Source organism: Heterodontus francisci, chromosome X (genome assembly GCF_036365525.1).
Source record: "Heterodontus francisci isolate sHetFra1 chromosome X, sHetFra1.hap1, whole genome shotgun sequence".
In the NCBI taxonomy this organism is placed as follows: Eukaryota; Metazoa; Chordata; class Chondrichthyes; order Heterodontiformes; family Heterodontidae; genus Heterodontus; species Heterodontus francisci.
Genome location: NC_090421.1, coordinates 20423588 through 20449400, shown reverse-complemented (window position 1 = coordinate 20449400; position 25813 = coordinate 20423588). Strand labels below are relative to the sequence as shown.

Here is a 25813-nt window from a genome sequence, read left to right as displayed (position 1 = left end):
CTCAGGGTAGTGTCCTAGGCCCAACCATCTTCAGCTGCTTCATCAATGACCTTCCTTCAATCATAAGGTCAGAAATGGGGATGTTCGCTGATGATTGCACAATGTTCCGCACCATTCGTGACTCCTCAGATAATGAATCAATCCGTGTAGAACTGCAGCAAGACCTGGACGATATCCAGGCTTGGGTTGATAAGTGGCAAGTAACATTCATGCCACACAAGTGCCAGGCAATGACCATTTCCAACAAGAGAGAATCTAACCATCTCCCCTTGCCATTCAATGGCATTACCATCGCTGAATCCCCCACTATCAACATCCTAGGGGCTACCATCGACCAGAAACTGAACTGGAGTAGCCATATAAATACCGTGGCTAAAAGAGCAGGTCAGAGGCTAGGAATCCTGAAGCGAGTAACTCACCTCCTGACTCCCCAAAGCCTGTCCACCATCTACAAGGCACAAGTCAGGAGTGTGATGGAATACTCTCCACTTGCCTGGATGGGTGCAGCTCCAACAACACTCAAGAAGCTCGACACCATCCAGGACAAAGCAGCCCGCTTGATTGGTACCCCATTCACAAACATTCACTCCCTCCACCACCGACACACAGCGGCAGCAGTGTGTACCATCTACAAGATGCACTGCAGCAACACACCAAGGCTCCTTAGACAGCACCTTCCAAACCCGCGACCTCTACCAACTACAAGGACAGGGGCAGCAAATGCGTGGGAACACCACCACCTGCAAGTTCTCTCCAAGTCACGCACCAACCTGACTTGGAATGATATTGCTGTTCTTTCACTGTCGCTAGGTCAAAATCCTGGAACTCCCTTCCTAACAGCACTCTGGATGTACCTACCTCCCATGGACTGCAGTGGTTCAAGGAGGCAGCTCACCACCACCTTCTCGAGGGCAATTAGGGATGGGCAATAAATGCTGGCCTAGTCAGCGATGCCCACATCCCATGAATGAATGAAAAAACTGTACAAAAACAAGGCAACAGAGGAGACTGCAACAACTACAGGGGCATCTCACTCCTTAGCATCACGGGGAAGGCCTTTGCTAGGGTCATACTTAAAAGACTGCACTTACTTGCAGACCGAGTGTACCCGAAAACACAGTGTGGTTTCCGTGCCAGCAGATCTACTGTGGATATGATCTTCTCCATACGTCAGCTGCAAGAGAAGTGTAGGTAACAGACTATACCCCTTGACCTTACTTTTGTTGATCTCGCTAAGGCATTCTACACCGTCAGCAGAGCAGGGCCATACAAGATTTTGGGAAAAATTGGCTGTTAGTCGAAGCTCCTCAGTCTCATCCTCTCCTTCCATGTCCCCATGCACTGCCCTGTACAGTTTGACGGCTCCACATCTGACAGTTTCGGAATGAGGAGTGGAGTGAAACAGGGTTGTGTCCCAGATCCCGCTCTGTTTGACATCTTCTCCATGCTCCTGACCTTCACCTTCCCTGCAGATATGGAAGGAGTTTACTTGCACACTAGGTCAGACGGCAAACTCTACAATCTATCAAGGCTGAAAGCAAAGACAAAAACACATCACATCCTGATCAGAGAACTCCTCTACGCTGATGATGCTGCACTAGTCGCTCACACGGACACTCAGCTACAAAGACTCGTGGACTGTCTCTCCCGTGCCTATAACTTGTTCTCCTTGACTATAAGTTCACGAAAACCCTGGTCATGGGACAACGTGTTGTGTCTCTGCCCCTGATCACACTAAATAACACTCCACTGGAAGTGGTTCGCAAATTCTGCTACCTTGGGTCCACGGTGACCGGCAATCTGTCCCTTGATGAACGCTTAGGGAAAACAGCTACCACCTTTGGCCGACTTGCTAAACATGCATGGAATAACACCAAGCTGATCTTTGGGGCCAAGCTGATGGTTTATAAGGCCTGTGTTCCCAGCACCTTGCTGTATGGCTGTGAAACATGGGTGACAAGGAAAAGAATCTCAATAATTTTCATCTTCACTGTCTGCGGCGCATTGCGCGTATACCTGGGCAAAATCACAAATGCAGCAGTCCTCTCAAAGGCAGAGCTCCCAAGTGTGTTGGCACTAATCAAACAGAGGCAGCTCCAGTGGATTGGACACGTCTGCAGGATGGAAGACGGTTGCATGCCCAAGGGCCTTCTGTATAGTGAAGTAGCCGGGGCCAAACGACCAGTGGGATGCCTAAAGCTCCGCTCCAAGGATGCTTACAAACGTGACATGAAGGCTCTAAATGTCGACGATCGCACTTGGGAGTCACTAGTTGGCGAAAGAGGGAAATGGCGACGCGTGCTGTGGACTGGTGTGCACTACCACCATGACCAGTTGCTACAGCAGCTTGGTAACAGGCGCCAACGTCAAAAACAACAACTCACGATGTCACTTGGCAGCTTCATGTGCGGCACTTGTGGCAGAACCTGTCTCTCAAGGATTGGCATTCATAGCCATCAGCAAAGGTGCATCAAGAGAAGACACCCCACCTAAATGGATTGTTTGCTGCCTGTCCATCATCTTTTGTAGATGGAAGGATACCAACCAATAGCGTAAAAGCGGAAGTTCTCGTCAGTTCAATGATTGATTTCTACTTGATTGCAGTCTGGTGGGACTTCAACAGTGCACCCTATGGAGAAGCGTAGACTCACTGACAGCAACTTCTGGATTTCCATGTCTAACTGTGCACGCGCAGACTCCAGAAGTTGCTGACTCTCGTTACTACTGCAAAATCCGGGCCATTATCTGAGGAATTGCAAATAAAGCATAACACTGTAATCATCAGCGAACAGGGAAAGTTATTGATGAAACAGCTGAGGATGGTTGGGCCTAGGACACTACTCTGAGGAACTCCTGCAGTGATATTTTGCGGCTAAGATGATTGGCTTCCAAAAACCACAACACCTTCCTTTTTGATAGATCTAAGTCTAGCCAGTGGAGAGTTTTTCCCCTGATTACCATTGACTTCAGTTTTGCTGGGCTCTTTGGTGCCACACTCGGTCAAATGCTGCCTTGGTGTCAAGGGTAGTCACTCTCTCCTCACGCTTAGAATTCCGCTCTTGTGTCCATGTTTGGACCAAGATTGTAATGAGGTCTGGAACTGCGTGGTCCTATTGGAACCCAAACTGAGCATCGGTGAGCAGGTTGTTGCTGGGTAAGTGTTGCTTGAAAGTACTCCTTCCATCACTTTGATTATTGGGAGTAGGCTGATTGGGTTCTAATTGGCCAGGTTGGATTTGTCTTGGTTTTGGTGGACAGGATATACCTGGTCAATTTTCCACATTTGTATTCAACAGTTTTATCTGTGTTAACCTCTAACTTTAAACATTTTTTTCCTGATTATTAAATATCTCGCCTACTCTGATTCAAATCTACTACTTTGGTGCAGTGAGCCATGAAGCAGTGGGGGATGTAGGTTTGCACCTGTGGTTCTTCAGCTGCTGACTTCCTGACCTTTGTTAGGCTGTTCCAGTTGATTAGAGGTCAGCTATTTCTCAACAGGGAAAGAAGGTGACCATACCCTGTTATAGCAATGTCTCTCTGCAGTCAAATTAGCAGAAGTTTGGGCTAAGTCAATCTTGAGGGGCTTAGGATATGTCTTGTAAGACAACAGTCCGATTTATAATCCTAAGGGAAAAGAGGAGTTTCACGCTGTTGAGCTCCTAGAAATAATGAGTTAGAGTAGAAGTTGATGCTTCTTGATTTAAACACTGGGAGAACACAGGAGGGAAGAAGAACATGTGCGAAGGTATTTTTGGAGATTCAAAAGGACAAGAAAGTGGGAACAATGACTTTGTAGTATGGACATAACACAGGCCAAGAGAGACAGAAGAGTTTGGAAACTAAAGACGAAGGATCACCTTTCATATAGTGAATTTTTTTCTGTATTCGATGAGCAAGGGGCCTGGAAGATCCTGTTGAAATGTGGTAACAGTATTTAAGGCTTGGTTGGGCTTGAGAAGCGTTGAGAGAAGGAGTTTGTGACGCAAAAGGGAGATGGATCTTTTTGAAGGTGACTTTAGTAATGGAGGAAATGTGGGTGTATTGGATTTGCAAACTGTCTTTTTGGATTTGTGACCTGGGCTTCAATCCAGCCCAGCTGAAAAGGATAACATTTTGCTCTCTGTGCTGGCTGTGAAGGTTGCTGGGTGAATCGGGGTTTGTGTTGTCTCAACCCAGTTGATTGTGTGATTTCACAGCACAAAACTCCTCCCTACTGGCTGTAGGTTGATTCTAAAATGTACCAATCCCGCTCAGGTTATAAAGTAGAATCATAGAAAGTTTACAGCACAGAAAGCGGCCACGTGGTCGCTCGGGTCTGCAGCAGCCAAAAAAACGAGCCACCCAGCATTTGGTTTGTAGCCCTGCAGATTATGGTACTTGAGGTGCATTATCGGTATGACTGCTCTGAGAAATAGAAATGTCACACTCGTAGCAGGAAATGCTGTTTTGAGGCTCAGGGTGATTTTCTTTGTGTGCTTTGTATAGCAAAATGGTAAACTGGATCATTATAAATGAGGTTGGTTTTGTCACATAGGGCACAGGTGATCTTTGCCTGTTGTTGGGCAGAGCTGAGGGTGCTTTTGCTTTGCTCCTTGCAACACACTATGCCTGATCTGGGGATACTGCATATTGGCTCAAAATGATATATTTTCCATTCATGAGTTATCCATTTTGTTTTTCTGCACCAAACAGTGAGTATACAGACTCCATCCAGTGGCCACGGCTTGTAGTTTCATTTCCCAGTGTTATGACCTCACCGAATAGCAGTTTTTTTTTAAACTCAGGAAATTCAGATGAAGGATCAAATGGCTTGAGAAGAGGACACCTGAAATGTTTAAAAAAATATAGGAAAACAAAGTTTTATATAAGAAACCATTATTTCCACAAAAGCCAAAAACAAAAATGCACACAAAAACAATAAATTTGAAAAAAATAAAAATTCTCTGTTAGTCATAGCTGCCAGCAAAATAGTTTAAATCTAATCAAATCTGGTTAGCTGCCCTCTTGACTAGTTTCAAATTTGCGGAGCTGTTCTCCTTCTGCGAGCCAATCGCATTGTAGCAGGGTGATTCCAGAAAACAGGAGACTTTGCCCTTTTATAGTTTGAACAATGCGATCAACGACACTAGAAAAAAAAGATATAAAAGAGCTTTAACCCCAGTCAGCATGCAGCAACATCGAGCTCTGTGATTTCTGCTGTCGAACTGTTTGGTAAGTGTTTATTGGCTGTATTTCAATACAGTCCTCCTGTAGGAGAGAGCAGGTTTGCTCCCAGTGGAGGACATGTGATGGAAAGTAACTGGTGCAAAAGATTGGTAGAAAAGACTGTTTGAATTTCAAAGCTTTAAATACTCGCCAGGCAGTCGAATGAGACATGAATGTCTAGTTCCATGCACAGAACTTTTCTCCCATCACTGAAATTTCAATGTTTTGAGAAAGGTTTGAAGTACTTGTGAGAAATTATTTTACAAAAGCCTAGTAAAATGTGATGTACTTGCTCTTGTTTAACTTTACTTAATAAACAGGATTTATAGTTTATAAGTCTGTTCGTGTTCGTCCATCCATTGAAAAGAATTAATGCAAGGTTGCTCATGCACTCGACCTCTCTCGCTGCTTATGCTATATTCAGCAAGCTTTGCCTTGTGCTGTATTCCTTGAGCTTAGTTTATCATCAATATAGTGGGTTCATTGTTCATCCCGCGTTACTTTGTGCATTTCACTCTGTAGCAGGCATGTGCTTGCTTGTGGAAGTGACTCTTTACTTGTGAGCAGAAGAAAGTCGATCTGGAGAGTACCTGAATTGTAACAAGGCATGGATGGGAAGGGCAGATCACCAAATAACTTGAAGTGTATTATTTCGTATTAAATAATACAAAGTGAATTCAAGATCTTACCCGCAAATAGCAAAGAGTACTGGGCGAGAGAACATGGTGCTCAAAAATATGTATGGCCCTGATTTTGCGGGTGTAATTAGTGAAACTGCCATTACAACTGTGAAACTGACCAGCAAATCTGGTGTCTGCACATGTGCAGTTAAACATGGAAATCCAGAAGTTGCTGTCACTGATTTTACTGCTTTTCCACAGGGTGCCACTATTGAAGTCCCCACAGATGGCAAATCTTTACAATTGACTTGAATAAAACTGAATTGATGAGAACTTCCCTTTTTATGCTATTAGTCTTGCTATAAAAGTCCTTGAAAATCTTGTTGAATGAGGTGTTTTTACAGCATACGAAGTTCATAATTACTGCTAAACTGCCTCACTGGCCCTGAAAGACTAATTTTATATTTATGAAATGTCAAATTTCTCCATTGTGATAACATTCACATTTTCAAAGTCATTTTTAGTGTATTTGATATTTTAGCTTCTACCTTAATCCCATGTGTACGCCCCAATCATTTATTTTGCTTTCTGTATAATTTAAAGTAAAAGTGAGGCTATTCAGAGATTTTTTTTAACTTCCTGGTTTGTTGTCTGGGAGAATACGTCAGTGTGATTGGTTGCTTACCTTGCTTGATGGCATCATTGCTGGACGCTTGGAGATCCCCTTGGCTTGGCACCGGATTCAAATTAACGGCGGGAAGGCACGAATCCACACCACAGAGATGGCTAGATCTTTGTGAGCATCTTTCTTCAATATCAGTGGTGAAAGCCATCGTTTAGACGCTGACTGTGAATTCTGGGCCATAGTGTGATTACTGGTGTTGGCTCCCGAGCAGAAATAATGGTCAGAATGTTGCTGGTCTGTAGTCAATCTCTATACTTCAAAATGATTGGCATTGGGCAGAAAAGCTGGATCCCTCTTTTTTTCTTCTTTTCACACTCAATCTGGGTAGGCAGGTGATGAGAAAGGATAGTGATGTATCTTTTAACAATGTGACACATGTTTGCTTGGTGTAACTGTGCCCATGTTTTCAGTTGGTCACAGCTGATGTGAAAATGTAGCATGCTCACTGAGATCTGCCCTTTCATACAGAAAATTGTTTCGTCTTTCTGTACAAATAGACAAATAATGACATTTCTGCGGTAAAACTATTGAGCAATGTGGGTGCTGGATGGAATGCAGACTATGATTACATTTAAATTTAAAATGAGTCTTCGAGGTGCTTTTTCAGCAAAACAAGGCTTTTGATGTTTCTCTGTAAAACTGACATGAAAGTGCTGATTCTTTCCTGATTTATAACCATTACCTGCCACAGTGATGGAAGTAAATTGAATGAGATCAACTAAAATGTTTTTGCAAGTTGATCAAGATCTGATATTTCCTTTTTGAAATGCAGTGATCCAATTTCACAATTATTACTCAGGATTAAAATAGGCCTTCATAGTTTTCTGAATTTTTCTGTGTTCTCCACTTGTCAGAAATTCAGCTATTTTTAGATTTCTCTGTTGGGTTTCATAACACATTGTTTGTTTTTCCTATTGGCTGGCATGGACTTCACTCCCAGCTTCCACAGCTGCTGATATGCCGCTTTGCTATCAGTTAGTGCGACACCTTATGTTACAACTGATGGTGTTGATTTGTAATTCTTGCTATTTTTTGAGAGACTAAATGTCCCCGCTGTATACACCCTAATTTCCCAGACATAGCTTTTCCCCAGGCCAACAACAAATTAATCGAATGGGTAGAGGTTGATAAGTCATCAGTATTGCTTTTTAAATGTAAAAGCATGGTGCTCTGAACTGAATGCCTTCATGTGTGTAATCTTTCATCTTCATTTACCTTTTAGGAGTGTATCCACAGCAACTAGGTTATCCTAAACAGCAGCCGGCTATGGCTCCGCCACACTATTTGCCCACTGCTCAGGTTTCTCAGGCACCACCTTACACAGAAGCTCCTCCATCTTATGCGGAGGTGAGTGAACCAGATTGCATCAACCTTTACACGGATCATGGAGTAAGGCACTTTGTACTGGCTTTTACAGGCCATTGCAATGTATGTGGTGTTTGCTGCCTTTAACCAATAGTACAGTGAATGCAGTATAGTTCAGAAACTTAACTACTTTCCTCCCAGCTAGGAGCAAATAGAGAGGCTGAGGTGAGAGGGAATGAAGGGGGGAGCTTGACTGCAGAGTAAAATTGGGCAATGAATGGGAATTGAGGAGTTGGTCCATGGGAATAATAATGCATTAATGGACGTATAATTAGCATAGAACAGTCAAACCTGTAGAGCATGATGAACAGCAATGAGAGTATGTGTGTAGATGTAAACACCCTAGTTCTCCAAGCCCCCAACCTCCTGAGCTGTCCCAGTCTGCACACCCACTTTTGAGTGCTCCCACCCTCCCACATTCATAGACAATAGCCACATTTTTCTCCTCCCTCCTCCTTCCCCTTATTCCAACGCCTTGCACCTCACCTTATGAGTACACCCATATCCTAGCTCCTCTCTGTCCCAGCCACCCATATGTCTTCCCAGGCACTAGAATACAATCCCACCTACTGATCCCCGACCCCATCACTCCCACACCCCATCCTCCTCAATAGCTCCCAGGGTTGAGCAGAGATTTCACGATCTAGCATGTGTGCATTCTGCACCAAGACGCAGGGGAGTGAGAGGTAAGCTAGTTATCATTTTGTCTCTTATTATGTGACTTGCATCTTTTAGTTATACAGGGAATTGTAATAGTTGGAAAACCTTTTGTGGTCTTGTTGAGGTTGTTGGACTGACAATGCTACTCGATTCTGAGCCTTTTGTATGTAAGGACCTTTCTGGGTTTCTGTCCTTGCTCACAGTATTTAGCCTTGGTATGCCACGGTATCCTTTTTGTGCTGACAGTGAACTGTGACTTTGGCTCGTTCCTCACCTGGATCAAAGAAAGAAATTGCATTTACATAGGGCCTTTTACATCCTTGGGATGTTCCAAAGTGCATCCCAGCTAGTAACTTACTTTTAAAGTAAAATTATATTGTTCTGTGGACAAATTTAGGAGCTAATTTGTGCATAGCAAGGTACCCCAAACAGCAATGAGATAAATGGCCAGTTAATGTGACTGCTGATGTGAAAACATTTTTCTTCCCTTCAGCTGAAAGTTAACCCTACAGGTTCAGCATCTTACCTGTTGAATACTTCCTGCTCTTTTGTTTTATTCGTTCATGTGATGTGGGTGTAGCTTGCAATGTCAGCATTTATTGCCCAACCCTAGAGTGGGATTAGGTTCGGTGGCTCCTGTTGGGAACACTGCAACCATTTCAGGTGTCAACCTCCTCACTGCACAACTGCAGAGTGTTTCAGGGTTTTATCCTCCTTCTCTGCTGTTTACCGGCCTACGACCGACATGTTGCCTGGTGTGCAGCATTTCAGCCTTTGGGATACTGCCAGTAACTGGGACTGGGGCTTTAGTCTGCGTCCAGTCATAGACCCAGCTGTCGTACTCAGTGAACAAAGTTCACTTGATTGTCATTCCAGGCCCCTGGACAAGGCTGACACGGCAGCCCCTTCCGACCCACCCCCAGTCTCAGCTCTGCCAATCACTTCCCAGTGACTCTGGGGCCTCTCGTTCCTTCTCTCGGGATTCTCAGTCAGTCTGAGGTCCTGGTAATCCAGTTATGTTTCCAGAGCTGCTTCAGCCCCAGCGCAAGCCCGGCTATCGCTTCCCAGTGTCTTGCTGTGTGATTCACCAGGCCCCAGGGCATGACACCGATCTACGTGGTGTGCAAGCTCTCCGCTTCCATAGTTACATATGTTGTTGCAACACACTCGATTTGTTGAGGTTGTCTATTTTTTTTTGTGGCTACCTCCTGGTTTCTGGTAGCATACTTGGGTACTTTGCTCCACTAGGTCTTGTATACATTGAACTGAGCCTCTAGCTTATTTAAGTGGGGCTCCGCCTGGGGGTTCTTTTGGTGAGGAATTGGGGTGGGGGGAGGCTATGAGAATTAGTTGGGACTTGCTGCAGGCTGGAATTAAGAGTAGCTCACAGCTGCTCCATGGTCAGGTTACAAAGCTGCACTGAATGGAGTTACTCTCTGGGGCTGAATGTTGCTGGGATTCATTTTTGGAGACAAAGGACCTCTTACCAGTACCTTCCATTGGTCCTGGTGGCATTCTATCAAGCAGTGCTGTGTTCTGATAGTGTCAGCTAATGAGGTCCCAATTTTAGAACAGAAAATGTTGGAAATGCTCAGCTGGTCAGGCAGCATCTGTGGAGAGAGAAACAGAGTTAACATTTCAGGCCATCTGATGAAGGGTCATTGACCTGAAATGTTAACTCTGTTTCTTGCTCCACAGATGCTGCCTGACCTGCTGAGTATTTCCAGCATTTTCTGTTTTTATTTCAGATTTCCACCAGTATCCTCAGTATTTTATTTTTGTAGAGGTGCCAATTTTTCTTTTTCCCTAGGGTGGTGGTGTGGTGGGGATGGGGAATGACTTTTTGGCTGTGATTTTTGACTTGTGAATAGGTTCTTTGAATTTTTCCCCCTTGCCCCCCACCCATTTTTAGAAAAAGTATACTTGTGTGGTCAAAACATAGTCTTGAATTCAATACCGCATGCTGTAAAATAAACTAAATTCCCTAGCATTTTGACTCTTCAATTTAAGATATTAATTTCAAGTCTACTCTTTTGTCCAATCTTTGCATAACAGTATATTCACTGATTGCAATGTGTAGGTTCTGGTTCCTTGCGCCATCATTACGAGGGACCTGATATTCCTCTCTTCGTGCAAAACAGAATAGCATGCTTTTCTTTGATATGAACAAACTAGTAATAAAATTGCAGGAGCTTATGTCTTTCAAATGTGATTTGCGAGAATATGATTGTTACTGTAACATGAAAACATAGTGAATTGCATTGCACCTGCATTAATCTTTTAACACTTGCCAAACCACTCGACCACTATAAATGTCAAAGTTCGATAACCCTGCTGGGTGCCTGCAACTATTAGAGACAATGTCTGAATGCTAATCGAGGAAAAAACTGATAAAACAACAAGATGCTGCAGTTTCTACTTAAGTACAGTAATGGGATGAGGCAAGCACATATTGAGCAGGTGGATATCTCCTTAGCATGCAAAGTAAGCATCATAATATGCTGGTATGGTTTAATACTGTCTCCTCCACTGAGATCTGGCATGAGATCCTGAAGAAGGTGCACAGCTTGAGTAAAAAGGTAAGGGATAAATATTACTGTAACATAGCAGTGCAGGACATGTACAGGCATGAAGCAAAGTAGCATTGTAGTTGTAAAAGGTAAATGCAAAACAGTCCAAAGAACTGTGAGCAAAGACATAACAAATATTAACAGTGAAAATAGTTGATTTATACAAATCGCTTTATCGGTGCTGTGATGGGAGAGAGAATCTACTGCAGAAAGGAATGTCTTTGGTCAGATTACTGTGTGTTAATTCTGCAGTACAGTATGGTGGCAGAGAGATCTCTGCCTTTTCTGTGCAATACGTTGTCATGAGCGTGCTGAGATGACCTCGTCTGACCTTTTGTGAGGTCAGGTCAATTTAAAATAATTTTTGACAGAATTACATGGAAATCACACCACAGAAACAGCCCTTCGAGATTAAAAAAAAACTGTCAGCCTTTCTAAAGATTGTGTGGTTTGGTGGCGGGGAAAGCTAACGCAACGTCAAGCATGAAATAAAGTCTGTGGGCAAGTGTCAGAGCAGCACCGTATCCCATCTTCTGTTTGATAAAGTGGATGTGCTGCTGCATGAAGTGGGTGCGAGGAAGGTTTGCCCTTTAGCATTCCAAGTCCCCCTTCTTAAATGATAGTGCACTGTGGCTGGCAGGAGATGGTGACCAGACTCTCTGTGTTCTGTACAGTAATACAGGACCTGAGAAAATGGCATACAGCGAATACAGCTCCAGTTTTTCAAGTATCTCAACCTGAGCCATCCTAATGAATCTACGTTGCACTTTTTCCATTGCTCGAATATCCATTCTACAGTGGAATACTCAAAACTGCCCACAGTACTCCCAGCTGTGACCCAACTAATGTCTGGTACAGATTCTTTGCCTCATTATCTTATCTATAAAACCCACATTTACTCTCCATTTGACCTTTTCCTCCTCTTCTAAAGAGCTGTGTGTCTGTAGCCCTAGACCCATTGTTGGAGGTGTCCCCCGGGCCCTTTCCCCATAACCCTGCAAATTTTTATCTTCAGGTGCTGATGCAATTCCCTTTTGAAAGCCACAATTGAATCTGCCTCCACCACACTCTCAGGCAGTGCATTCCAGATCCTAACTACTTGCTGCGTTTTAAAAAAAAAAAATGTTTTCCCACATGTCACTGTTGGTTCTTTTGCCAGTCACTGTAAATCTGTGTCCTCTGGTTCTCGATCCTTCCACCATGGGAATAGTTTCTCTCTATCTACTCATTTTAGACATGTCTATCAAATCTCCTCTCAACTTTCTCTTCTGTAAGGAACGCAGCCCCAGCTTCTCCAATCCATCCTTGTAACTGAAGCACCTCATTCCTGGAACCATTCTCATGAATCTTTTCTGCACCCCCGTAAAGCCTTCACATCCTTCGTAAAGTGTGGTACGCAGAATTGGACACAGTACTCCAGTTGAGGCCGAACCAGTGTTTTAGAAAGGTTCAGTATAGCCTCCTTGCTTTTGTACTCAATGCCTCTATTTATAAAGCCCAGGATCCCATATGCCTTTTTAACCACTTTCTCAACTTGCGCTGCACATTCAACGATTTGTGCAAATATACCCCCAGGTCTCTCTGCTCCTTTCTAATTTTGTCCCGGTTTGCCATCTCTGAAAGCTTTCCTACCACTGAGGTAAAACTGACTAGCCTGTAGTTGCTGGGTTTACCCTGACACACACTTTTTTGAACATTTTAACATTTGCAATTCTCCAGTCCTCTGGCACCACCCCTGTATCTAAGGAGGATTGGAAGATTATGGCCAGTTCCTCCGCAATTTCCACCCTTACTTCCCCCAGCATCCTCGGATGCATCTCATCGGATCATGGTGACTTATAAACTCTAAGTACAACCAGCCTTTCTAATACCTCCTTTTTATCAATTTTTTGCCCATCCAGTGTCTCAACTACCTCCTCTCTCACTATGACTTGGGCAGCATCGTCTTCCTTGGTAAAGGCACTCATTTAGTATCTCAGCCATGCCCTCTGCCTCCATGCGTAAATCCCCTTTTTGTCTCTAATCCCTCCACCCCTCCTCTTACTGTCCTTTTTACTGCGTATATGCCTATAGAAGACTTTTGGATTCCTTTTTATGTTAGTTGCCAGTCTCTTCTCGTACTCTCTCTTTACCCTTCTGAACTTTCCATATTCAGTCTGGTTTTCACTTGTATTGTTGACCTGACATTTGTCCCAAACCATCTTTTTAAATGCAGCCCATTGTTCGATTACAGTTTTGCCTGCCAATCTTCCATTCCAATTTACCTGGAAAGTTGGCCCTCCTCCAATTTAGTATTTTTTCTCTGGATAGCCCCCTGTCCCTTTCCATAGCTAACCTAAACCTTATCATAATATGATCACTGTTCCCTAAATATTCCCCTACTGACCCACTTAACACACCTCATTCCTCAGAACCAAATCTAGCAATGCCTCCTTCCTTGTTGGGCCAGAAACATACTGATGTAGAAAATTCTCCTGCGCGCACTTCAGAAACTCCTCCCCCTCTCCGTCCTTTAAACTATTACAATCCCAGTCTGTATTAGGATAATTAAAGTCCTCCATTATAACCATTCTATAGTTCTTGCACCCTTCTGTAATTTCCCAGCAAATTTGCTCCTCTGTATCTTTCCTACTAGTTGGTGGCCTATAGAATACACCAAGCAATGTAATGGTACCTCTGCTTTTGTTTTTTTTCCATTTTTTTTTAGGATTGGACTTTGCTGTCTCTCTCAAGGTCAGGAAAACCCAAAACCGGTGTTACACACAGCTGAATCCTCTGTGCCATTCCACCAGTTCTATTTTTTCACGAAGCTGAGTGAACGTAGCAGCTAACGATATGTTATAGCTCAGAGGTTCCCAAGCTTTATTTTGTTTCATGTCATATGTGCACCCCCCCTCTTTCAAAGAAACACTGAACTGAACTTTCATTTTCCACTAAAATAAAAGCAAAAGACTGAGGATGCTGGAAATCTGAAATAAAAACAAGAAATGCTAGAAATACTCAGCAGGTCTGGCAGCATCTGTGGAGAGAGGGATCTGTCATCAGAAGGGTCACTGACCTGAAATGTTAACTCTGCTTCTCTCCCCACAGATGCTGCCAGACCTGCTGAGTATTTCCAGTATTTCTTGTTTTTATTTCATTTCCCACAGTTGGACTTCACTGGAAAGATAAATTGGGCTGGATCTATAAAGGGTGGCTGATATCCTATGGCTATTTTGTGCTCCCATCAAAGTTGAAAGGCCAACCAGTATTTTTGCATGGAACAGGAGAGTTGCATTTTCTCAGCTAGTATTATAGCATGTGCTGTAATGAAGGTGCAAGTGTCAAACTGATGTCTGATTTTGGTGTTAAAAAACAGATAAGACTCAATCTGCCAGAGGTGTTTATTGCACAATAAAATGGACATATTAGTTAAAAAAGCCCCTCCTGTAATAAAGATTACCAAGACTTGGCCTGGAATCTAGGCTGTATATCTAACTGCGCCTGAGAAATATGCTGATGTTGATTATGACCATGTTCTGTGTGTCTTGAAACCATCCGGGTACTGAGTGGGCCCCAGCATCAGCTGCTGTAGCGAGAGCTGGGAGGGTTGTACTTACTGATACCACTGTGGTACAAATAAAGAAAAAGCTGATTCTCACCACCAAGTAGCAGGAGGAAAATACTCACCCAACACTTTGCCTAAAATGCATCAAGTCATTGTCAGACAGGCTCCCGAGCCAGGGGAAGGCAGGGCGCAAAGGCTCCCCAGCCGGGAGAAGGCAGGGCGCAAAGGCTCCCGAGCCGGGAGAAGGCAGGGCGCAAAGGCTCCCGAGCCGGGAGAAGGCAGGGCGCAAAGGCTCCCGAGCCGGGAGAAGGCAGGGCGCAAAGGCTCCCGAGCCGGGAGAAGGCAGGGCGCAAAGGCTCCCGAGCCGGGAGAAGGCAGGGCGCAAAGGCTCCCCAGCCGGGAGAAGGCAGGGCGCAAAGGCTCCCCAGCCGGGAGAAGGCAGGGCGCAAAGGCTCCCGAGCCGGGAGAAGGCAGGGCGCAAAGGCTCCCGAGCCGGGAGAAGGCAGGGCGCAAAGGCTCCCGAGCCGGGAGAAGGCAGGGCGCAAAGGCTCCCGAGCCGGGAGAAGGCAGGGCGCAAAGGCTCCCCAGCCGGGGGAAGGCAGGGCGCAAAGGCTCCCCAGCCAGGGGAAGGCAGGGCGCAAAGGCTCCCCAGCCGGGAGAAGGCAGGGCGCAAAGGCTCCCCAGCCAGGGGAAGGCAGGGCGCAAAGGCTCCCAGGGCGTGAACACTGTCCAAGTGCTAATATAAAGGTGATAACGTGTAGTGCTTGCAGTAAAGGAGCTAACACTGTGTTAACGCTAACACACAGATGGCCATTTGAAAGCGTGTGTGTAGTCTGCTGTCTGGAACAGGGCAACACGATTTCCTGTTTCTCCTCTTCATGAGAAGGGAGCTTTGCTGAAATGCGTTAAATTAGTCCCAACTGTTGCTGGTCAGTATTGGCACATTCCTGCGTTGAGAAAATATCTATGGTAGAATTTGCAGCAGGGTGGATAGGGCATTATCCTGCCATCTTGTGCATTTCAGGCACAATTCTTCAGGAAGCCTTAGCATGGCAACAACAACAACTTCCATTTATATAGCACTCTTAACATATTAAAACATCCCAAGCATTTTTAGCATACACTGAGAATCTCCTCTTCGGGCAGCCCAGCACGCGCTCGGCAGTGTCTTCGGGCGGCCTGGCGCATGCTCGGTGATGTGAACTGGATTGTTTTCAGGTTTATTGGGTAGAAAGTGTTGGGGTGGGGGCCACCTTTTACATTAGAGAACAGTGACGGTGTCTTCATTTCACCAATTTTTTTTGTTCAGTCCAATGACCTCACTTTTTGCGTGTGCATTGGGTCTTCCAAGAAATCAATTCACTGCCCTTCATGCTCCTGAGTGTGATCCAGCACTAAAGGTGCGGGAAGCAAGATGGTGATTGTTATCCTGGGCTAAGGGAAGAGGGGAGGGTACAGTGGGAGAACATAATACAGGTCTAGGGGGAGGTGACTCACATTCTCTCTGTGTTCAGTCCCCCCACCACCCCCCCCCCCCCCCCCCTTTAAGACCTGGACTATGTTCTCCCCTGCCTGCTCCCTCCAGGCTCCAGCATCTCTTTTTCCCCCTCTTTTGCCCTGTGCTGTTTTCCCTCCACCCTCTTGCACATACACAATTGGTGCCATGCAAGTATCTGGGCTGCAAGATCAGTCCGGACAGGATATGCACATCAGCAAAAACCAGAAGTTCCCATTTCCTGGCAATATTCACTCTCTGTTACTAAATGTACCAAACTCATTGTTTGCCCCGACCCACTTTCCCTCCCACTCCCCCCCCCCCCCCCCATCCCCCATGATCTAATTGCAATCCCAGTTTGGAAACCTCTGTTGCAGCTGACATCACGAAATGTGAATTTGGAGGTATACATGTTTTCTTCTGTCTTCCAGTTTGGTCCAAGTATCTTGACTACAAATACCAAAATACTTTGTCAAATAATTGGCTCAAAATGTTAATAGTTTTCTTCCCTGAGATTACTAAAGTGACTATAATTGTTGCAATGTCCTCAGACTTCAGTCTCTGTCAAGTTATCCACTTACTGTGTACTGTACTTTGCTTGGAGCCTCAGGGTTCTTATATTTTTTTTAGAGATACAGCACTGAAACAGGCCCTTCGGCCCACCGAGTCTGTGCCGACCATCAACCACCCATTTATACTAATCCTACACTAATCCCATATTCCTACCACATTCCCACCTGTCCCTATATTTCCCTACCACCTACCTATACTAGGGGCAACTAATAATGGCCAATTAACCTATCAACCTGCAAGTCTTTGGCATGTGGGAGGAAACCGGAGCACCTGGAGGAAACCCACGCAGACACAGGGAGAACTTGCAAACTCCACACAGGCAGTACCCAGAATTGAACCCGGGTCGCTGGAGCTGTGAGGCTGCAGTGCTAACCACTGCGCCACTGTGCCGCCCAAAATATTGAAAACATTTTGCTCTATGAGAACAACCTCTCCACAACACCACCCCCCACCCCACCGCACGCCCGCCCACCTCATCTACCAATGTTCCCAGAATTACCAGTTGCACCAAAAAGACAGAATTGGTCAATATAATTTAAATAGAAAATATTTTAATTTAGGGAATTGGTTATCAATTTTATTAATTTCCTGAAGTCAGAATACCTTTAATGAGAGAGACAGGGAATGGATGACTTAATTAATAATTTACAATTTTAGCAAAATGATATAAAGAATTGTGGACAGCTGGAAGTGAGGACTAATATTGTCATTTACTGTAGGGGTTCAGATGAGATTGGACCCAAGAGTGAAGCTTCAATGTCGCCCTGAGATCAATTACAGCCTTGTATCGTCCCTCTATAATTACAGTACTCCATTACTGCGTTATCAAAATGATAACTGTGCAGTTAAGTTACAGCTTCAATTACATTGATGACTCTCTTGGATGATAGACATATAGAGGAATTAAAGGTCTAAAGCAGAATTCTCGGAGAATGAATAGGGGGACGATCACCCATGCTGGAAACTTGAAGTACAAATAGAAAGTGCTGGACAGATCCATCTGCATTTGAAAAGAGGGAAGACGAGTTAACATTTTAGTTGTCGACCCTTCATAAGAAAGCATGGTCAGATCTGAAATTTGAACCTGTTTCTCTTTACAAATGTTGATGGGCCTGCTGTGTGTTTCCAGGATCATCTCTCTTTATTTCTAACAGCCTTAGACTGCATTGTACTGTGAACGTTATAAATTAACTGTAAAATGATAATTGAATTTGTTTGCATCCCAGCTTCACCAACAGCCAAGATATGTCCAGGCTCCACTTAACATGGGTGCTGGCTATCCAGGTACTTACTATGTGCCAGTCACAACCCAAATGCAAGTGGGTCCAACAGGCATACCCATACAGTACTATGCAGTGCCACAAGTCTTCTCTCCATCCTCAACTGTGGTCATGGACGGAGGGTTTGATGCAGGTGCCAGGTTTGGGGCAGGAGCTACTGCTAATCTCCCAGTAAGTATTCTGAACAACTGGTACTGTGTGCCACGCTATCATTCGTAACTATACCCAAAGCGCTATTTATTATTATTAAGTTTGAACTGATTGTATCTCAGATTGTTTTATAAGTTTTCAGTTTGTGTATTATGATGCTGAAGCAACTGCAGTGAAAAAACAACTAATATTTGAAGTAGCTTTAATACTGTAATAATTCTAAAATAAAATAATGAACTGAAGAAAAAAAACACATCAACTCTGCTTTCCCTCCTGTCCCTTTTCCCATTCCTTTTGTCCTATTTTCATTTTTTAAAGGACATTTTAAATCATTTCCGTTCTAACACACACAAAAATTAAATGCATACTTTGGTTCTGTCTTCACAAAGGAGGACACAAATATCAAACCAGAAATGTTGGGGAACACAGGGTTTAGTGAGAGAGAGGAACTGAAGGAAATCAGTATTAGTAGAGAAATGGTGTTGGGGAAATTGATGGGATTGAAGGCCGATAAATCCCCAGGGCCTGATGGTATGCATCCCAGAGTACCTAAGGAAGTGGCCCTAGAAATAGTGGGTGCATTGGTGGTCATCTTCCAAGATTCTATAGACTCTGGAACAGTTCCTACAGATTGGAGGGTAGCTAATGTAACCCCACTATTTAAAAAGGAGGTAGAGAGAAAGCAGGGAATTATAGACCAGTTAGTCTGACGTCAGTAGTGGGGAAAATTCTAGAGTCCATTATCAAAGATTTTATAGCAGAGCACTTAGAGAACAGTGGTAGAATCGGACAGAGTCAGCATGGATTTACGAAAGGGAAATCATGCTTGACAAATCTACTGGAATTCTTCGAGGGTGTAACGAGTATGAGGGGGAGCCAGTGGATGTGGTTTATTTGGACTTTCAGAAGGCTTTCGACAAAGTCTCACATAAGAGATTAGCGTGTAAAATTAAAGCGCATGGGATTGGGGATAGTGTATTGTGATGGAGAGAACATTGGTTGGCAGACAGGAAACAAAGAGCAGGAATAAACTTTCTCCGAATGGCAGGCAGTGACTAGTGAGGTACCACAGGGATCGGTGCTAGGACCCCAGCTATTCACAATATTAATGATTTAAATGAGGGAACTAAATGTATTATCTCCAAATTTGCAGATGACACAAAACTGGGTGGGAGGGTGAGTTGTGAGGAGGATGCAGAGAGGCTTCAGGGTGATTTGGACAGGTTGAGTGAGTGGGCTAATGCATGGCAGATGCAGTATAATGTGGATAAATGTGAGGTTATCCACTTTGGTAGCAAATACAGGAAGGCAGATTATTATCTGAATGGCTATAAACTGAGAGAGGGAAATATGCAACGAGACCTGGGTGTTCCCGTACACAAGTCGCTGAAGGTAAGCATGCAGGTGCAACAGGCGGTAAAAAAGGCAAATGGTATATTGGTCTTCATAGCGAGAGGATTTGAGTACAGGAGCAGGGATGTCTTGCTGCAATTATACAGGGCCTTGGTGAGGCCACACCTGGAATATTGTGTGCAGTTTTGGTCTCCTTATCTGAGGAAGGATGTTCTTGCTATAGAGGGAGTGCAGCGCAGGTTTACCAGACTGATTCCTGGGATGGTGGGACTGACTTATGAGGAGAGTTTGAGTCGGTTAGAATTATATTCGCTGGAGTTCAGAAGAATGAGGGGGGATCTCCTAGAAACCGATAAAATTCTAACAGGACTTGACAGGGTAGATGCAGGAAGGATGTTCCCGATGGTGGGGAGTCCAGAACCAGGGGTCATAGTCTAAGGATACGGGGTAAACCTTTCAGGACTGAGATGAGAAATTTCTTCACCCAGAGTGGTGAGCCTGTGGAATTTGCTACGACAGAAAGCAGTTGAGGCCAAAACATTGTATGTTTTCAAGAAGGAGTTATATATAGCTCTTGGGTCGAAAGGGATCAAAGGGTATTGGGTGAAAGCGGGAACAGGTTACTGAGTTGGATGATCAGCCATAATCATAATGAATGGCGGAGCAGGCTCGAAGGGCCGAATGGCCTACTCCTGCTCCTATTTTCTATGTTTCTATGAGACCACCAGGCCCATGAATACTGAGGTGATCCATTTTATGGAACAACCTTTTGCCTCGCCCTCTTTACTTGCTAGTTATGAGAACTCCTGGGGGAGGCAAAAAACTAAATGTGGGGGGAAAACCATGTGACCGATTTCAGAACCAGTTCTGAGAAATTCTTCCTTGATTTTCTAAGGCAATCTATCATGTTCCAGGAAACTGTGGTTACTCATGATACATCGTTAGATTTAATTAACTCGTTCCACCTTGCCAACCTGTATGTTCCTTTAGTGCCAGAGCTATACAGGACCGAAAACAACCATCTCCATCTATCGATTCCAAACCCCACTTTACCTCTGATGCCTTTCAATAGCCCTGTACAGCAAATATTTATTCAGCACCTCTTAAAAAATTTATTAACGTCCTCCATTTCCATTGTCTCCCTGGGTCGGTTAATTCACGTTTATTGTCCTCTGTGTAGAAGTTCTGACTTCACTGTATATTCACCTTTTTATTGGGCTAGAGCTTATCTTAGCATTGATCATTATGGAAACCAGATCATCTGTTCCCTTGAAGATCTTAAATATCTTCAAGTGCACTGCAACACACTTTTTTCCAATATAAACCTCCCTAGTAGTCCTAGTCTTTCCCCATTATTTAGGTGACCAATTCTGTTGGTTTAGCTGCTTCTTTGGCCATGATGTCCCTCTGCATTAGTTATGGACACCGTAAGTAGTACTCAAACTAGGGATGGACCAGTGCTTTGTATAAGCTAGCCATCATATCCTGGGATTTATGCTCTCTCCCTCGAGCTATACCTCCTATGACCATGTTTGCCTTTTTCGTGACTGCTGCACATTGTGCTAAAAAGCTAGCTTTCCTGCCTGTAGCATGTTTCATTTATTTTGTACTCCCACTGTTTGTTTCCTTTCCCCACATTTTTAGTGTACCATACACAAAAGTGATTGTCGACATGAGTAAACTGTTTGCAACCTGCAGAACAGTAATGTCCCTAGACAAGTATCGCCTCTGTGTTGTATGAATTTGTAGGATCAGTTTAACTGGCGGCACAGTGGCGCAGTGGTTAGCACCGCAGCCTCACAGCTCCAGGGACCCGGGTTCAATTCCGGGTACTGCCTGTGTGGAGTTTGCAAGTTCTCCCTGTGTCTGCGTGGGTTTTCTCCGGGTGCTCCGGTTTCCTCCCACAAGCCAAAAGACTTGCAGGTTGATAGGTAAATTGGCCATTATAAATTGTCACTAGTATAGGTAGGTGGTAGGGAAATATAGGGACAGGTGGGGATGTTTGGTAGGAATATGGGATTAGTGTAGGATTAGTATAAGTGGGTGGTTGATGTTCGGCACAGACTCGGTGGGCCGAAGGGCCTGTTTCAGTGCTGTATCTCTAATCTAATCTAATCTAATCTAAAAACTCCCATGATATTTATAAGCCCTTTACCTCGAAGGCCAGATCATAGGACAGCAGGCTAAGTGCACTGTGCTCTTGTGTTTGTTTAGGCTGAGTGCAGCAGGTCTCAGTATAGACTGGTTGCAAACCTAATCCTACCAATTGTGTGTCCACAAGTGTGGAAGTCCTGGTATCATGATATTAGAGCATGTGGTGAGCCTGCCACGTGCATCTGTATGCTGCCAAACTTGACGACCTGACCAATGATGCTGATTATCCAGCCTCTAATGGAGCCCACAAGGCCTGCACAAAAAAATTGAAAGTTCTCAAATTTGCTTCTTTTGGGTATCACTTTGTTTATAGTAACTGAAACCAAATCAACCAAAAGCCACTTTAAAATTGTTCTTTGGCCATTGGTTCCTTTAACATGGGTTTCTCATAGTCGATGATCACATTGCCGTAAACCTCGTAGACTTGATTCAGATTAGCAGTGAGGAAGATCCATTTTTAACTGGATTGTTACAATTTCCTGGCAGCCACAAGCCTTACCTGGGCAAATAAAGTGGCATCACATCAAAACAACTCATTTATCTCTTAAATAACCATGACATAATATCACGACGTGCCTACTCTGAGCAGAAACACTGGCCAAAGTGTCACCCTGTGGACATGCGGAATATTAGGACCTCTCCAGAAGACTGGCTGTAATTTACAAAGCTAAACACAAGCGAGTGGCTGAGTTGGCTTGCTGTCCCAAGACTTAAGTTTTTTTTCTCAACCCTTTGCTTCCCAACCCAGATTTAGTTCCCATTTGCCAATGAAAACAAAGGACTTGCCTGGTTGTCAATACTCTAAAGAGGAGGAAATTGGAGAGAGAAAAGAAGTGAAACTGAAACTTAATGTATACTGATTAAGCTGAAAGATGTGCTTGGGTTTTCTGCTTTTTAATCACGGGATTCAATTGTACCAAACAGTGTTGGTTAACCTTAAAAGCAACTTTTATTTTTCTCTTTTCTCTTTCGATTTAGCCTCCACCACCTGGTTGCCCTCCCAATGCAGCTCAAATTGCAGCCGTGCAGGGTGGCAACGTCATTGTGACCCAGAGAAAGGGCAACTGGCTTTCCGGTGGCTCAGATGGTGGTTACACAATCTGGTAATCAGACAAAAGCCTGAATGAGAACGTTTTCTGGAAGGAACCATTAACCTTACAGTTTGTTTAGACAAATAATGGATGTATCTTGGTAACTAAGCCTCTTAGCAGCTTTTAAAACATTTTTCTTCGAGCATTGAGTTTAAAGTTGTAGTGTACCTGTGCAGCAGGGGTAAATGCTCGTAAAAGAAAACTCAGTGAATTTAAAAAGAAAATGTAAAATGTTTTGGTTTGTGCCTTTTTAAGTTTCATTAGAATTAAGACAAAAAAACTAAACAATCAAGAAATCGGATTAAAGGGATTAGAAATTAACATTTACCAACCAAATAACACTTCAGGATCACAGGCTGTTTGCTGTGTCTCTGACCCTTTTCAGTACTGATTTGACCTTTGAAGCAAAGAAGTGCATGTATTTGAGTCTGCCACATAACCTCTGCATAAGTGATTTTTATGTATATTGCTGTTTAATATGAGAAATATACAAAGCCATCATATGTTTTTCATTTTAGTAAAAAAAAAATTGCAATTTTGGTGAATACTAATGCAGTTCTCAAAGGGTTAATTGTGCTAACTCTAAGATCTGTGCAGGGGAAAGTCTGAGTTTTTTCACTTGTTGCTGTATGCACTTAAGACCTCTCGAACTGTCTTTTTGCGCAAATATCTGTTTTTCTCTTGGAAGGAGAAGCATTTGTTTCTTTTCTACTGTGGTTATATTCTGAGGGATCACTTCCTGCTCTTTTGTTGTCTGATCTGTCCAGACCACCACAATTAATTTTTAAAAACTGTTTCTAGACCACTGATTTGTTAATGGCCATGGCACAGTGCTACAATCTGAATACCTAAAATGGTTAATTTCCAGACTGAATTATCACAGGCTCTGAATACCTTCATCCTATCTCTTGGCTCTGTCTGAAAATTTTAATTTGTGCTTCTAACCTAAGGAGGGCAGTATTTGCCAATCATTTCCAAGCCTCTGGAATGAATTACTGATTTGTATTTGCTATCAGAGTCAAAATGAGGATGAAAAAGGTTAATTTTGAATATTCCGTGGCCAACTTGTAGATGGGAAATGGCAACCTTAGCAAAAGGACCATAAGATCATGATGTTGAGTAATGTTACAATCCTGCCTACATTAGTCTGCCTGATGTTCATATGTCCTGGATAAGGTTAGACTTTTCTTTTGGCAAAATTATGTTGCCCACTAAGTTTCACCCCAGCTCACAAGAGGATGATTATATTCAACCTCAGCCTGGTCATTCTGTACTGTCAGTTAAACATTGGAAATGCCAAGTTTCCTGTGTTACAGAAATGTAAGTCTGAAGGATCAGACTGTTGGTACCCACAATGTAAGTTGTATTGGATAAATGTATTAAAAATGCACAACTTTAACATAGCATGGACTCTTGGTATTTAATAGTCTGACATAAACAAGGCCATTTGTTTTAAACTGGCCATTGGGCAGAAATTGCAGTGCTTTTTATTGGCAGCCAGTGCACAGTGTATCATTATTTGGCTTCTTGCGTAATTAGTTAAGTTTTTTAAAAAGTTTCTTTTGTAGTCTGTTTTATATAGTCCTTTTATTTTTAAGTTTTCTGACATAGCTAATCTATTTCACACTTTAAAAAAAAATCTGATTTTGACTCTCCTAAACAATTTGAATCTGTGAAAACAAAGCAGGAGAGTGTGTCCAGTAACATCAGAATTAGATCACTTAATAACATTTTAAAACTTAACCGTATACAGGGAAACTTGTATAAATGCACACTCCTAAAAGGCGGACAATTATTGAGACCCAAGTAGCGTGCAGAGTAAACTATACAAGAGGCTCTCTGAAACCACCGACCTTTGCAAATTTCAAACAACAGACATCTTTCAATGCACCAAGTCTTTTTACAACTTGAAACACTGGGCACACAGGTCAGTGCAAGGAGACAGCAGGTGAAAGAAATGGCTTTTGTGGAAAGGGGAATTGTTTACCTAGCATCCATAGTGGCAGAGAAACCGTTCTTTCTCTTGGATTGAATGCTTGCACTGTCCCAGGGATAAAGTGGTTTCTCTGCTGCTATGGATGCTGGGTAAAGAGCTCTCCATTCCACAAAAGCTGTCAACTCCATTCAGCAACATCACATCTCACTCCACTGATACGTCAGCCAACTCCCAGCACTTCAAACATTAGCAGCTGCAGCACACAGAGGGAGGGACTCCCAGACAGGAGTCTGCAGGACATTAATCCCCACCCAATGTGGCTGGGATTTCCCAAGCACTCTCGCCGTACAGCAACCACATCGCTCTGTTCAGGCTGCCAATGTAGCAGATCTCAGGATCAGGACATCCCTCAATGGAAAAGGATCCCAGGATGGCAACGAACTAGGAAACCCAATAAACAGAAAATTAAATGAAGTCACACCCCGCTGGCAGGGCTCCAGAATTCAACCTGATTACAGGTGAGGACGGAGAAAAAGGAAAAGAATGCTACAGGAGATACAGCCAATCCCAAAATATTTGTCTCATGTGGTTTATTTTCTGGGCCATTTCATTCACCAAACCCGCCACTGCCTTATGCAGAGCTGCATGCGCTGACCTCACCAGCCTCCTGAATCAGGGAAAGTGCATGCTAACAACAAGAGGGCTCTCCTTTCCTCTCTCATTGCTGTGTCCGTACATTCTTTCAGTGGCTGTTGGCAGCTGCATTCCTCCTGACCCTGCCATCGTCTTCTTTCCCTCGGCTTCTGATGATGGATCTGCTTCTTTGAGGAGCTTTGGTTTTGAGGAATGAAAGTGGATGGCTGTCCTGCGTGTCTGTCTCTCTGCTGCTCTATAGAGTGATGGACAGGCCTGTCAGTCATCCTACAGACTCACTGCTCAAACAGAAAACCGCACCTTCACTCATACATAATGGTCCTGCTGTATTTTCATCCTCCCAATGTTCTCAATTCATTCTAAGACTTGCCTTTGGAAGCTTCAATATGCTGGCACAATCCATCATCACAATTCCTCCCTTTGTTTTATTGTCTGTGATTGCCCTAATGCTGGTAAGTAGAACTGAGAAATA

The 25813-nt window shown here is 43.7% G+C and overlaps 1 protein-coding gene across 2 annotated transcripts in view; it reads left to right on the top strand.

The window, feature by feature from the left end:
* Nucleotides 1–24154, top strand: part of dazap2 (DAZ associated protein 2) — a 30121-nt gene extending 5967 nt beyond the window's left edge. Inside the window, exons 1-4 of one of the 2 annotated variants that reach the window (XM_068024513.1) lie at nucleotides 5129–5214; nucleotides 7736–7860; nucleotides 17950–18174; nucleotides 22639–24154. In XM_068024513.1, coding sequence (XP_067880614.1) covers nucleotides 7780–7860; nucleotides 17950–18174; nucleotides 22639–22767 — 435 coding nt within the window. In that variant the 5' untranslated portion in view covers nucleotides 5129–5214; nucleotides 7736–7779 and the 3' untranslated portion in view covers nucleotides 22768–24154. Of the gene's footprint in view, nucleotides 1–5128; nucleotides 5215–7735; nucleotides 7861–17949; nucleotides 18175–22638 lie in introns of those variants that run through there. The other variant, XM_068024512.1, reaches the window with a different exon arrangement.
* The last annotated feature ends 1659 nt before the right edge of the window (nucleotides 24155–25813 follow it).